The sequence below is a fragment of the Megalobrama amblycephala genome, linkage group LG2, assembly GCF_018812025.1.
Source record: "Megalobrama amblycephala isolate DHTTF-2021 linkage group LG2, ASM1881202v1, whole genome shotgun sequence".
Classification (NCBI taxonomy): Eukaryota; Metazoa; Chordata; class Actinopteri; order Cypriniformes; family Xenocyprididae; genus Megalobrama; species Megalobrama amblycephala.
The window spans coordinates 17,828,548-17,842,037 of record NC_063045.1 but is presented as its reverse complement, the minus strand read 5'-3'; the positions used below and the strand labels follow the sequence as shown (position 1 = coordinate 17,842,037).

The 13,490-nt window shown below is 36.9% G+C and overlaps 1 protein-coding gene across 1 annotated transcript; it reads left to right on the top strand.

Annotated features, from left to right (window-relative positions):
* Window positions 1–107: 107 nt before the first annotated feature.
* Window positions 108–5,524, top strand: rpp21 (ribonuclease P 21 subunit). The gene is made up of 5 exons (XM_048163913.1): window positions 108–289; window positions 367–467; window positions 556–638; window positions 746–880; window positions 5,196–5,524. Exons 1-5 carry the CDS (start codon window positions 233–235, stop codon window positions 5,315–5,317), a joined length of 498 nt encoding a protein of 165 aa, XP_048019870.1. The 5' UTR covers window positions 108–232; the 3' UTR covers window positions 5,318–5,524.
* The last annotated feature ends 7,966 nt before the right edge of the window (window positions 5,525–13,490 follow it).

The window sequence follows — 13,490 nt, the reverse complement described above, 5'->3', positions numbered from 1 at the left end:
GAATAAGCGTTATATCGTTAATATGTCGCTATGAGGCGCAATATGGTCGTTTTACACATTATAATACATGAAGCAGACGTCATTACACCGCTTCTCCACTAGATGGCAATATAAAGCAAATATAGTGATTTTACCCGCAACTGAGTTGCAGAAGGAAATAAACAAGCATGCTGTCGTGTTATGCAGTACAAGTTCACACTTTGGAGTGACAGTCAAACGTCTATAGAGAAACATGGCTGGGAATATAAAAGATAAAGAAGCATATCAACGCCTGAACTTCCTCTATCAGGTTAGTGAGATCGTGTTTCAGATCTATTTATTTAAACTCCAAATTTTCTCATGGTGTTTTCTCATGATGAATCCCAGGCTGCTCACTGCGTTTTGGCTCAAAATCCAGAGAATATTGAACTAGCAAGATTTTACTGCTTCACTCAGAAGACCATCTCCAAACGACTGGTGCTCAGACAGTGAGTGGTTTCTCCTCATTAATAATGTGAATTTTATATTAACATCAGTGATGGAGCTTCAATAAAGTATTATGTTTTTTCCTTACAGAGATCCATCAGTGAAGAGAACCATTTGCAAGAAATGCTGCACTTTACTAGTACCAGGTGTCACATCCACTGTACGCCAAAAACGTAAGTCAGTCTATCTATCTATCTATCTATCTATCTATCTATCTATCTATCTATCTATCTATCTATCTATCAAAGATAACAATGTACATTACATCTTCATATTGAAGGAGGACCGAGGCGACAACGTAAGACAGTTGTACGATGTTTAAGTTGTGGACTGACCAAACGGTTCCCAAACAACCCAAAATATAAACTGTGGGTGGATCAACCAGAGGCTCAACTAGAAAACCAGACATTACAAGGTAAAGATGCTCGTCGACTGTCTTTAAACCGCTTTTGTCTTCAGTTTCATCTAAAAGTTTGATTTCCAAGAAGGTCCAGCATACCTGGAGAAGGGTATCCATTTGCATTTCTGTTATTGGCTGGCTCACTCAAGAGTGATGGAAGTGTGCACCATGTATGCTGCCATCTTCACTTTTTTTTTGAGCACCTGAGCTGCTTGTGACATGTGACTACATTAGAAGTTGAGGAAAAAATATTAAAAAAAATAATTTACACCTTTAAACATCCTCAATTTATTTGTTGCTTAGCAAAAAAAGAACAAATTGGTGTGAAAAATAACATTTTCAAGTATCCTTTCAAAGCGGATAATTGGCTAACCAGTGAGCTAACTGAAAAAAAGAACAACAAATGCTACAAACAAAACAAATTCCTGTTTGTAGCAGTGAAAGCTAAGCTAGCATGGCTAATCTATCAAGTTAAAGGGATAGTTCATCCAAAAATGAAAATTATCCCTCAAGCCATCCTTGGTGTATATGACTATCTTCTTTCAGATGAACACAGTCAGAGATATATTTAAAAAATATCCTTAGTCCTCCAGGGTTTATAATGGTTGTGAATGGGGGCCGCATTTTGAAGTCAAAAATAATGCATCCATCCATAATAAAAGAAATCCATACTGCTCCAGGGGGTTAATAAAGGCCTTCTGAAGCAAAGGGATGCATTTTTGTAAGAAAAATATCCATATTTAAAACTTCCGGCGGACGAACATTGCACAAGCTGACTTGAGCCGAATGAGTAATCACGCGATGTATGACCCAGGATGAAGGAGTATTGTAAGCTTAGAAGCCTCTCATGGTTCAAACAAATAGGGCTGTGCAACAAATAGGGCTGTGCTCCTCTTCTCTTATATCGAGATCCTCTGAAATTTCTCTTTAAAAATTATCGTTTTAGACTTATAATCCGTGACCGGTGATTTGTCTTGCTCTATCCTCTGCGCCTTCGCGTTCGTCATTATGTTGTGTGTCAGGTCAAAAGATACTCTTCTGCCGCAAATCAACTTACGCGTTTTGCATGAGTAAATCAAAGTTTGCATGAGTAAATATCCCTTTAAGGGTGCTCTGATTGATCCTATGGCAGTCGTTATCGTCCAATAATACCTTTTATATAGTTTGATCGGTGGTCTCTGAAGAGCTGTTCAGCAGAACTCGCGATTTTTTTCCTGTGCACAGCTAAAATTGCTTCACTACATTAACGGTCTGGCAGTTCTACCTGGGGCCCGTTTCAATAAGGAGGTTCAACCAACTCTGAGTTAAACTTGAACTCTTGAGTTGACTTACCATGAAATGGGAAACTCTGAGTTTTCAGTTTCAGAACAGCTGAATTGAGTTAGTTCAATCGACTCTGAGTGGGTTGACTCTGAGTTAAGCGCGTGCACCACGACTATGAAAAGCCATCATCAATGGAGCTCCAATATTACGATTCACCATGGCAACAGCACATGACAAAATGACATCCGCATACTTCTGAGTCAATGCAAGGTTAATTCTTATCACTGTTATAATATCAAAGGTGAAAACTGGCAGAACGGTAAGTTATTGAACTAATATTCATTTTCATTTTATATTTTATACTGGCAGATACATAGGTTACTATTTGTACCTCAGTATTGTAAATTAACAGGATGCAATAATATCAGAGGGCAAATTATTTTATCAATATTAAACACTCGTTAGGCAATTTTTACTTTCCACTTTTAGAACATTTTCTTCATTTTTATTGAAAATAAATGCCTTTCTGATGTGATGGGAAAAGGGAGACTAGCGAGCTCGGCATAAGGCGGATTCAAACCCAGTCAATCGCGTCACAAGTTAGTTCTCCTCACCCAACACACTACTGCCTACACCACTGAAGCCATAAATCACGTGCATTGTTTTTAACCTTGTGTGACATTGGTGGGCAGAGCTACTGTAAATTTGCACTTAGTAATAGACACTCCGAATAATCTTGTTTTCCGTTTGCATTAAGACTGTTTTTATTACCACACTGACAGATATTGATCATTTTACTTAAGTAAAATAGACTTAATTTAGATCACCCCAGGAAACAAGACTAAATATCTTGTATCATTTTCTTATATAGAAAATCCATCTTGATTTAAGAATTTTTAGATATTTGTACTTGAAAGAGGACAAAAAAAAAAAACTCTTTAGGAAAAGCATTTTTGCAGCATGAACGAATGAATGAACTATTTAAACATCACTTGCACTTTAAAAAGGGGGAGGAGACCGAAAGAAACTCTGGGTTTACTGAAGAAAACCTGCTCCTGACCATGTTAGGTTCACAGAGTAAGTTACCATGGTAACTGACTCAGTATAAGTTACCTCTCTTTCAGAAACGGGCTTGACTTACCCTGCTTTCTCAGGTTTGACATACCTCACCCTAATGTCACTCCAAACCTGTAAGACCTTCTTTCATCTTTGGAACACAAATTAAGATATATTTGATGAAAACCGTGAGCTTTCTGGCCTCCAATAGGCTGCAACGTTACTCCCACTTTCCAGGCCCAGAAAGGTAGTAAAGACATCATTAAAATAGTCCATGTGACTGCAATGGTTCAACCTTAATGTTATGAAGCGATGAGAATACTTTTTGTACACAAAAAACAAACAAAAATAACGACTTTTTTCAACAATTTCTTCACTTCCATTATGTCTTCCACGCTGTATCGGAGGTCAGAAAGCTAAGAAATATCTTAATTTAAGTTCCGAAGGTCTTAGGGGTTTGGAACGACATGAGGGTGAGTAATTGACAGAATTTTTATTTTTGGGTGAACAAACCCTTTAAGAATAGCTAAATAACCCCAGTGGGTCTATTTGAAGCCTTCTATTTATAATGTAGTATTATTTATTTCAGTGTAGGGCTGCACAATTAATCGAATCTCTAATCGCGATTACGATTACGGATGCCACGATTTCGTAATCGTTCAAAGGCGCGATTACAAGGAAAACATATCGTGTTTAAGAATTGTGTTATTAGCATGTCATGTTGTGAGAGGCGAATCATGACTACTTCAGAGTGTAAAAGGTCCAGCCCATAGACTGTAAAAGGAGCTACCAGTGACGTAGGTGTGCGCTGATATGTCGAACGCACACGAAACAACGAAACAAAAAAGCGAAACAACAGGAAGCGCCATTTTCAAAAAGCCGTGCACACAGCCTAGTGCTGTCAAAAATATCGATATTTCGATATGTATCTATACTGAAATATCAGAAAGGATACCAATACTCCTTTCTGCAGTATCGATACATCGATGCCAGCTGCGCGTTCTTGCTCTCCTCTCTGACAGCGAGTTGAGACGCACGCGCTCTTTTCATCGTCTCATGCTCTCCGGTTTAATAGTGTTGGTGTGACCGGGTCTGAATTTCGGCGCGGGATTGCGCATAATTGTATTAATTCCCACATATTTCGTGCTCACATGAAGCGCAGACACGCATAATAAAGCCGCCTTTGACATACAAGCGCCAAAATAAGCTCTTTTCCGCGGATTATTGATGTTCAAATACACTATCCATGGGTTTCAAAGACGTCACTTCCGCTATGCCCGTCGCCATATTTGTGTCCGGTCACAGCTGCGCGCTCTGTTTAAGTCTATGGTGACAGCAGCTACAACTACCAGAGGAAGGCCAGCAAAACACTCTCAGAAGGTTCACAACAAATTTACAATATGTCTGGGATATGTGGTGCTGTTAGCCGTTTCAACAGTCGTCAGAACTACAAATTTATTTGATCCCAAAGGAGTCAGATCGGCAGAATTATTGGCTTCATTCAGAAAGGACCACACCACTGGCAGCCAAACAGCAACGCACAACATTAATAACTGCTTGGACTGTCATTTACATAACATTATAATTGTATACAATATTGTATTAAAATATTGTGAATTCTAGTTGGTGTGTTTCGGCGTGTTATTACAGGATGAACAAATTCACGACACGAGCTGACTACATTACTTAGTTCAAGTAGCCTACATGTGTGCATGATTTTGTGCAAATATAAGTTGTAATTTTATGTCTATCTTGTATAAATATATATGAATTACCCTATATAGGATGTGTTCCTTTGAGTTAATTAACCTTCTAGCAAAGTGCTTAATTTTAAAATCGCAATTACAATTTCAAGGGAATAATCGACAATTATGATTTTTGTCATAATTGTGCAGCCCTATTTCAGTGATTGGTAATCAGTGATCGGCCCCAAAAACCCTGATCAGAGCACCCTTACTTCTAATGTCACAAAAACACACCGTATACAGTATCTTTATTCTTATGTCTACAGATGCTGGTCCTTCATCTAAGTCCACAACCCAAAGGAATAAATCTGACATTTCAAGCGATTCAGCATCCACAACAGCGAAGACTTCGTCTACAGCTCAAACAAATCTGACTAAACCTTCGTGACACACACTTTATGAGAACGTACACATACATTAGCTGGTTCAACAAAGTGAACATTTTTCTTTTATTATAGTTTTTTTATTTATCTAAGTTTTGCAGGCTTTTGATTTAAAAATGCAGTTTTAATTTTCCTGACAATGTGCAATATTGTTTTCCTTCTGCATTGGATGTTTTGAATTGCAATAAAGTTTTCGTACTGTAAGAGGCTAATTTACATTGCTAATGACTTATTCTGTACTTTGCATGCTTAAATATCACTGAACTCCGCACGACCCTTCTAAAGAAGCGTTTGCTTTTATCACCCTGAGGGTATGGAAACCTGGTGGGAATTCAGTTGACTACATAAAAAAATCATTGATCTACTGTTGCTAAATTATCTCTTTATCCAAACCATCATTTGGATATTTCACTTAGACATGCTCCGCAAACTTATTAGTAATGCTTTTCAGAAGCATTTTGAACAATGTTTCGATTGCTTTTTTCACTCAACTTCTAAGAATGTGGTGTTTTTTTCTAATCAATTGATCTGTGTGAGTCTCTTGATCTCAGGGTCGCGCATATATCCCCTGCTGGGCATAAAGGTTTTGATCGTTTCTGATGAAAACAAAAAGCTTCTCTTTGCACAGCACACGTACATGAGTTATTCAGATTTGTGTGCACGACCTCTCCATGTATTGCGCTTCCAATCTTGGATGCTCAATGCTGCATATTTATGATATCCTTCACCCTGGTGATAATTTATAAGTGATATAAAGACATTTACACACATATGAGTGCAATTCAGCTGGTGCTGATGTTGTTAATTGGATGGGATATGGATCTTGTCTAAATGCATTACAACAGCACGGTCCCGAGGATATGCATCTATGGGATGTCAATACAGCAAGCATGAAAAGTACCACCAAGAGGCTTCATCTGAGCCAAAGAACCCCTCCCACTTCCTCGAATTAGAGAACTGAATCAATTGCCCTGAAGGCCAGAACGAGATGCATAGGAAGACAGGATTTAATTCAATTTGCATCGCATAATGTCAGTGGGAGTGCATTAGAAATTAAAATTGGGTGGTTGAGGAATTGTGCTAAATGAAGAAGTCCAAAGGCTCACTATATCAAGGAGCATCAGAGGTGAAAAAAAAAAAGGTTGAAAAGAGATCTAGATGAAGTGGGTCATTTTTACTACGCAGTAGCCTACCTTCTCACATGTCCATCATACTGATTAAAAAAAAAAAAAAAAAAAAAGTTTTCTGATTTGGATTTTGGGTAGAAATGTGACCTGCATATATTTTCATGATACTAATGGTTTGTAGCAGCTTCGGAATATTAATAAAAAATCCAATCGAGGTGCAGCCATGCTTGCATATATTGGTCATTTTATAAACGCCTTTGAATGTGGCTCACCCAGCGAGACCAGGTTTGTTGACACTTTATTGACCACCGAGTGGAAATTTAGAATGACTGTTACGCTAATATTAATAAACAACATTTATACTGCAGCTCGCTTGGATATGTAAGCACATATGTGACTCTAGATATACTATATTCACTGCAAACACCAGTAATGTCACTGGTATCCCAGGATACCTGCAGGGTGCATATTGCCATTATATACTTTTGGCGCATGAATTTTTGATATGCTGTGAAAATGCACTGCATGAAATTACCTGACTCGTGCTTGCGGTTCCTCTGTGCTGTGACATTTATCTGACTGATTTTAAGTCTGCTATGTTCCATCTGAGGGAAAACAAAACCATTTCTGTGTTGTCAGAAATATTATGCATGCCCAATAGCTCCTTTTCTTGATATTGTTTTTGGCAGCATTGGGAATTGGACAAAAACAGGAATATTAGATCATAAAATATCAGTCCACAAATATTGCATTTACCTGAAGGAAACATTTTGGTATTGTAATTATACTGTACATAAATCCATTTGGTAGAGGGCTGATACAATAATACAATATGTATACATACATATACATACACAGATGAGCCATCATCATGACCACCAGCCCAATATGCTGTTGGTCCACCGTGTGCTGCCAAAAAAGCTCTGACCCAGTGAGGCATGGACTCCACTAGACCCCTGAAGGTGTGCTGCGGTATCTGGCACCAAGACGTTAGCAGCAGATCCTTCAAGTCCTGTAGGTTGCAAGGCAGATCCGTGGATTGAACTTGTTGGTCCGGCACATCCCTTAATGCTCAATTGGATTGAGATCTGGGGAATATGGAGGCCAGAGCAACACCTTGAACTCTTCATCATGTTCCTCAAACCATTTCTGAACAATGTGTGCAGTGTGCATTATCCTGCTGAAAGAGGCCAATTCCACCAGGGATCACAATTGTCATTAAGAGGTGTACCTGGTCTGAAACTATGTTTAGGTAGGAGGCATGTGTTAAGATCCGGTTCTGAGGCTTGCGTGCCCTTTGAAGGTGCTTTCGATGGGGGACGAGTCATTATAGGCATAATGAAATATGAACTAAAATGTGCTTTTAATATACTATCTCTGTATTTAAAAAAATGTATTTAGATGCTACTTATAGTACATTTGAACCCATAGTGTACTACAAGTGGTAACTAAATATATTTTTTAAATACAGAGATATTAAAAGCACATTTAAGTTCATATTTCATGGTGTCCCGAAATAGCACAGTTGAGCACACTTAGATGTTCTTAAGATTATCTTAAGAAGTACTAAAGAAGAATTTTTAGTATATTAAGTACAAAATTAGTGCGTGAAAATAGAGCACTTTAAGTACATTATTAAAATGTACTTTTTTTCACCTGGGTATGCATAAATACAAGTAACTAACCCTAAACCAAACCCACACCATAACTCAGTACGTACTCAGTACGTAAAAGTAAGTACTTATAGTTAATTAATATTACTCAGTACTTATTTTAGTAAGTATACGTCACCTTAAAATAAAGTGTAACCAAATTTTGTGTGCCACAAAATCTGACCTACTCACCTTGCCATAACCATTTGGACCTTGTCAAAGTTGCTCAGATCTTTATACCCATTTCTCCTGCATCCAGATTACGAGAACTGATTGTTTGCTTACCATCTAATCTACCCAGACCTTAATAGGCCTTGTTAGGAGATGATTAGTCTCACAAAGCCAGACCTTCAGATTGACTGCAGAAGGTCTGGACTCCATAGTGGCTTTCATTGGCCAAGGACTGCCCAGAGGCGGTCTGACTAACATGTAATACAACCACAAACCAGAGTTTGTTTTGTTTCTTGTCATGTTTAGGGGCATGAAAATGTAACGTTGATGTCCCAACAATAACAGACTGTAAAACTCTTGGATGTATTTTAAAAAGTCTATGCCACGAACTTTACATTCTTCACATACTTTTGAAAATCCAGCATTTAGTTGATGCTGATAAGTGCTCACTGTCACAGTTATAATGGGGGTTTGGCATCACGCCATCTTTGTTTCCAGGCAGACCATTACAGAACGCCATGTGCGTCTCCCAGACATCCTGTAAAATTCAACCAATCAGATGGCGACTTCAAAACTCCTGAAGTCTTTCCAAATTTGTGTGCCATATGCATCAGACGTTTAGCCAACGGCTCGTGACGTCTGAGGCTAAGACAAGGAGATTTAAAATGCAATAAAATTTAGAATGCTCACTTATTCTTTTATATATTTTAATACGTACAGGTCAGAATAAGTATGTTGTTTAAATTTTTACATAAATAAAAATGTTATACTGAATGACAATGGAACATTATTTCACCCACATTTTGACATTTTATTCTCAGAAAACCCATTTCAAACCTTAAAAGTAGATGTTTTACCTGCATTTAATGTGCTTTCTATGTATATAAAATCACTTTTGTAAATTTCTATTGATGCGGACATCTAAATGTCTTTGACCCATATATATATATATATATATATATATATATATATATATATATATGCGTCAAAGACATTTAGATGTCCGCATCATATATATATAGAATGTTTCATTCATTAATACAGTTTATTCCCTATGGTTTAAAAAAATGTAATAAAATATGACAAGATCTCAGAATTAAACTGTGTCAGAAAAAATGTCAGATAACACTTAAGCAAAACATGGTCAGGTCAAAGTGTCTGAATAATTTTTGGTTCCAAATTTTTAACAATTTGACTGGTAGTCCACTGTATGAAGAATTTTCGGGTATAATATGTCACAGTTTACTTTATTTTGCTATCCTCATCAAAAATCAAAAATATAAAAAATGTCTGAATCATTTTTGGTTTGACTACACACACACACACACACACACACATATAAAACTAATTTAAACATGTATGTATAATGTTATGTATAATGATTCATAATGAGGCCAGTTTTTCAAAGCAAATAATTTTTCTTTGCATGATGTAATATCTGCTCTGCACATCATCCCAAGTTGCATCAGCAGAATAAATAAATACTTTCATAAAGGCCAAAACTAAAAATATTCTGTACTTGGCAACATTGTACCAATGTTACAGACTCTGTGCGTACTGAGTGTCAGTAGGCCATAAACACCTTAATAATTTACATTTATTGATAAATGATAAAACCGAGCCAAACCTTCCACCAGCCCTCACAAAACATCTCTGCAAATATTGGCCGGCTTGTTGGCTGGTTGGGATCCACAGCACTCCTACAAATTGAACAAGAACAAGAAAAGAGCTAAAAAGATTATCCACAACACAGCCGAGACTGCCAACTGTGATTATCCATAAGCACTCGTAGGCAAGTGGTATTAGTCACGAGAAAAATGAGATAGGAAAATGCGGCAAGAATGTATTGGAGGATGCACAGATGTGAAAACGTCAGCTGCTAATCTCTTTATGTTTAAATACCATTTAAATATAGCAGTGCGCAAAATCGTTTGTATTTTTTGAAGATGGGCACTGGACAATGAGGAAGGTCTTGGAGGAAAACTGCCATTTTCATAAGCATAATTAGTGCCTTTTTTATGAGATCCACTACGCAAGGCTTTTTGGTTTATGAGGCACAATTAAATGAAGAGCAAGCTGTGAATGTTCTTCTGGATGGGTTTATGGAGCAATATTTTCTTTGTCTGTTTAATAACGACCTCTGAGAGAAACAAAACTGTTGTTTGTTGGCACTTTACACAAAAAAAGGCCAGAATCCTAAAAACAAAGTTGAAAACAAATGCATTATATTTAAAATAAATATATGCACACAATATACATATATATATATATATATATATATATATATATATATATATATATATATATATATATATATATATCATTTAAAAATATGTAGAGTTGCATATTATATATACATATATATAATATACTTATATATACTTGTGCTAAAATGTTTCACTAATTTCCATCCAAACTTGTTTCTAGTCCCTCGGCAGGAAAACAGGCGTTCATTAGTCTACTGCAACAGGTCCTGAAGTACTCCCTCCTCTCCTTAATTTTACTCACTTACGCCAACATCTGCCTCAAATTAACATGCTCCTTCAGGTATGCAAATATATGCAAATGTGTGGGTGGTTGGCCCCTCTGAGCTTTGAAGTCGAAGTACAGAGGAAAGGAAAGGTTGAAGAGTTTGGAAAGCATGCTTTGGTAAACATCTGTTTGGGCCTCTGCGCTCACCGTCCCTAGAGAGCTAATGAGCCAGATTCAACTAGAGCAAATGTAATCAATGATTACATCCGTGATTAATGGTTTAAGTAGTTCCACTCATTTTTGTTTTCCTGTATATTATTGCATTTAATGAACAGTTGTTAAACAGGTTAGAGCTCAAATAAATAAATAAAATATCTCTCTGTGTGTGTATATACATATATATATGTATATATTCTGTCTGCAACAGAACTCTTTTTGTTTTGAGATTGTATCTGAAATACAAGTTACTGAGTAAAACGTTCATAGCTTAGCATGTCTATCAAAATGTCAGTGCAAGACACAAATGCTGATCAAAGACTTTCAAGGTTTTCTCATCTGCTGGGTAAACATGATCTAAAAATATGCCTTGAACACTGAAGCAATGCTTGTTGCAGTTTTTGGCGCCACTCAAAAATACAGTGGCCCCAGAAAGTATTTGGTCACTTAAAGGGTTAGTTCACCCAAAAATGAAATTTCTGTCATTAATTACTCACCCTCATGTCGTTCCACACCTGTAAGACTTTTAGAACACAAGATATTTTTGATAAAATCCGATGGCTCAGTAAGGGCCTCCATTGCCAGCAAGATAACACCTTCAGATTCCCAGAAAGGTACTAAAAACATTAAACAGTTCATGTGACTACAGTGGTTCAACCTTAATATTATAAAGTGACGAGAATACTTTTTGTGCGACTTTTCAACAATATCTAGTGATGACCGATTTAAAAACACTGCTTCAAAGCTTTACGATTTTAAACCTTCGAATGTTAAAGGTCCCGTTTTTCGTGGTTTTTTGAAGCTTTGATTGTGTTTATAGTGTGCAATATAACATGTGTTCATGTTTCGCGTGTGAAAAAACACAGTATTTTTCACATAATTTACTTATCTGTATACCGCTGTTTCCACTGTCATAAAAATGGGCTGATGACTTCCTTGTTCTATGAAGTCCCTCCTTCAGAAATACGTAACGAGTTCTGATTGTGCCAGCGGTTCCTGTGTTGTGATTCGACAGCAGTTTAGTGCATCTTGCCCGGAAAGGTCACGCCTCTTACCATAACGTGGAGATGCACGCGCTCAGTGTTATTGTAAACATGTCTTTAATTTTACCCTATCAATTTGAGCTGGAATCAGACCCGGTGATTGGACTGCGGGATGAAAATAACAGCGTTTCGACGACATGGCAACAAACACACTCTACAAACGCAACTCTTGTGTATTCCTGTGGGCGGAGGTTAGTCAAAAAACTGTTTTAGTGACGTCATTAAAGAAGGAAGTAGAGGGATGTAGTCCAAACTGGCCGTTCGATAGGCGACTTCTGTTAAATAAAATATCTCGCTTGGCATTGAACTTTGAGCTTTAAAATTTTACAGATTTTATTTATACTCTAACAACAACATTACACACTAACTAAAGTTTGAAACATGGGATCACGAAGAACGGGACCTTTAAAATATGTTAATTGTCTTGCTGTTTTTTGGGCGCACAAAAAGTATTCTCGTCGCTTCATAACATTAAGGTTGAACCACTGTAGTCACAAATATGTTAAATATGTTTTTTCTGATCACTGAAAATGGTAATTGTCTTGCTGGCAATAGAGGCCTCTCTGAGCCATCAGATTTAATCAAAAATATCTTAATTTGTGTTCCAAAGATGAACTGAATGTCTTAGGGGTGTAGAACGACATTGAGTAATTAATGACAGAAATTTCATTTTTGGGTGAACTAACCCTTTAAGTCACAGGTTTAAGTTGCCTGGACCATATTTACAGTGACTTTCTGATCTCAATTTTTTTTTCTTTGTGTTTTTCCTCTACAAAGACAGCAACTGAATGAATGGAGACTCGCATTTGATTTCATAGAGTTCGCCATTAGCATGTTGCTAAACTAATGGAACAATACTCTAATAGGCATAAAAAATAAATAGTACATATAAAAATTGGATAAAACAATCCATTTTTAAATTTTGAAAAGTTTATTGTCCACCATCTTGGATCTCTCGACATAAATCCTGTTATAGATCCAGATTTTTCAAAACATCCATTGTTAGTCATAATGTATACTGAGTTGGCTCACATGACTAACTTTTGTTAAGGGAACATAGTGAGCATCAGTGCTTTCTGGTATTCGCAGTGCATTGTAGCACTTTTTTATACAAGTTTAAATAGTTTTCAGGAAATGGATGTCAGTACATTTTATCCTTTACAACCTATCAAATGCTAGCTTTAAAATGATTGCCACTTGTTTTGATATTGAATTATGTAATGCAAAGACATGGATTTTTAATTGTAACTTACATGTCCAAATACTTTTAGGTGCTACTGCATGTCTTTTCCACTTCTGAATCCTAACGTGGATGGTGGACTACAATTAGGGTCTAGAGGAAGAGAGAACACAAGCAATACAGAATGCAGAGGTGCATGCTGAGGCACATGCATGCTCCTGAACTTTCAGCATTAATTGGGCTAATTTGATGCGGCCGAATGCATTTTTAGCACGTCTTCATGACTTTTTAATATGAGCACTATAAAACTTGGGAAA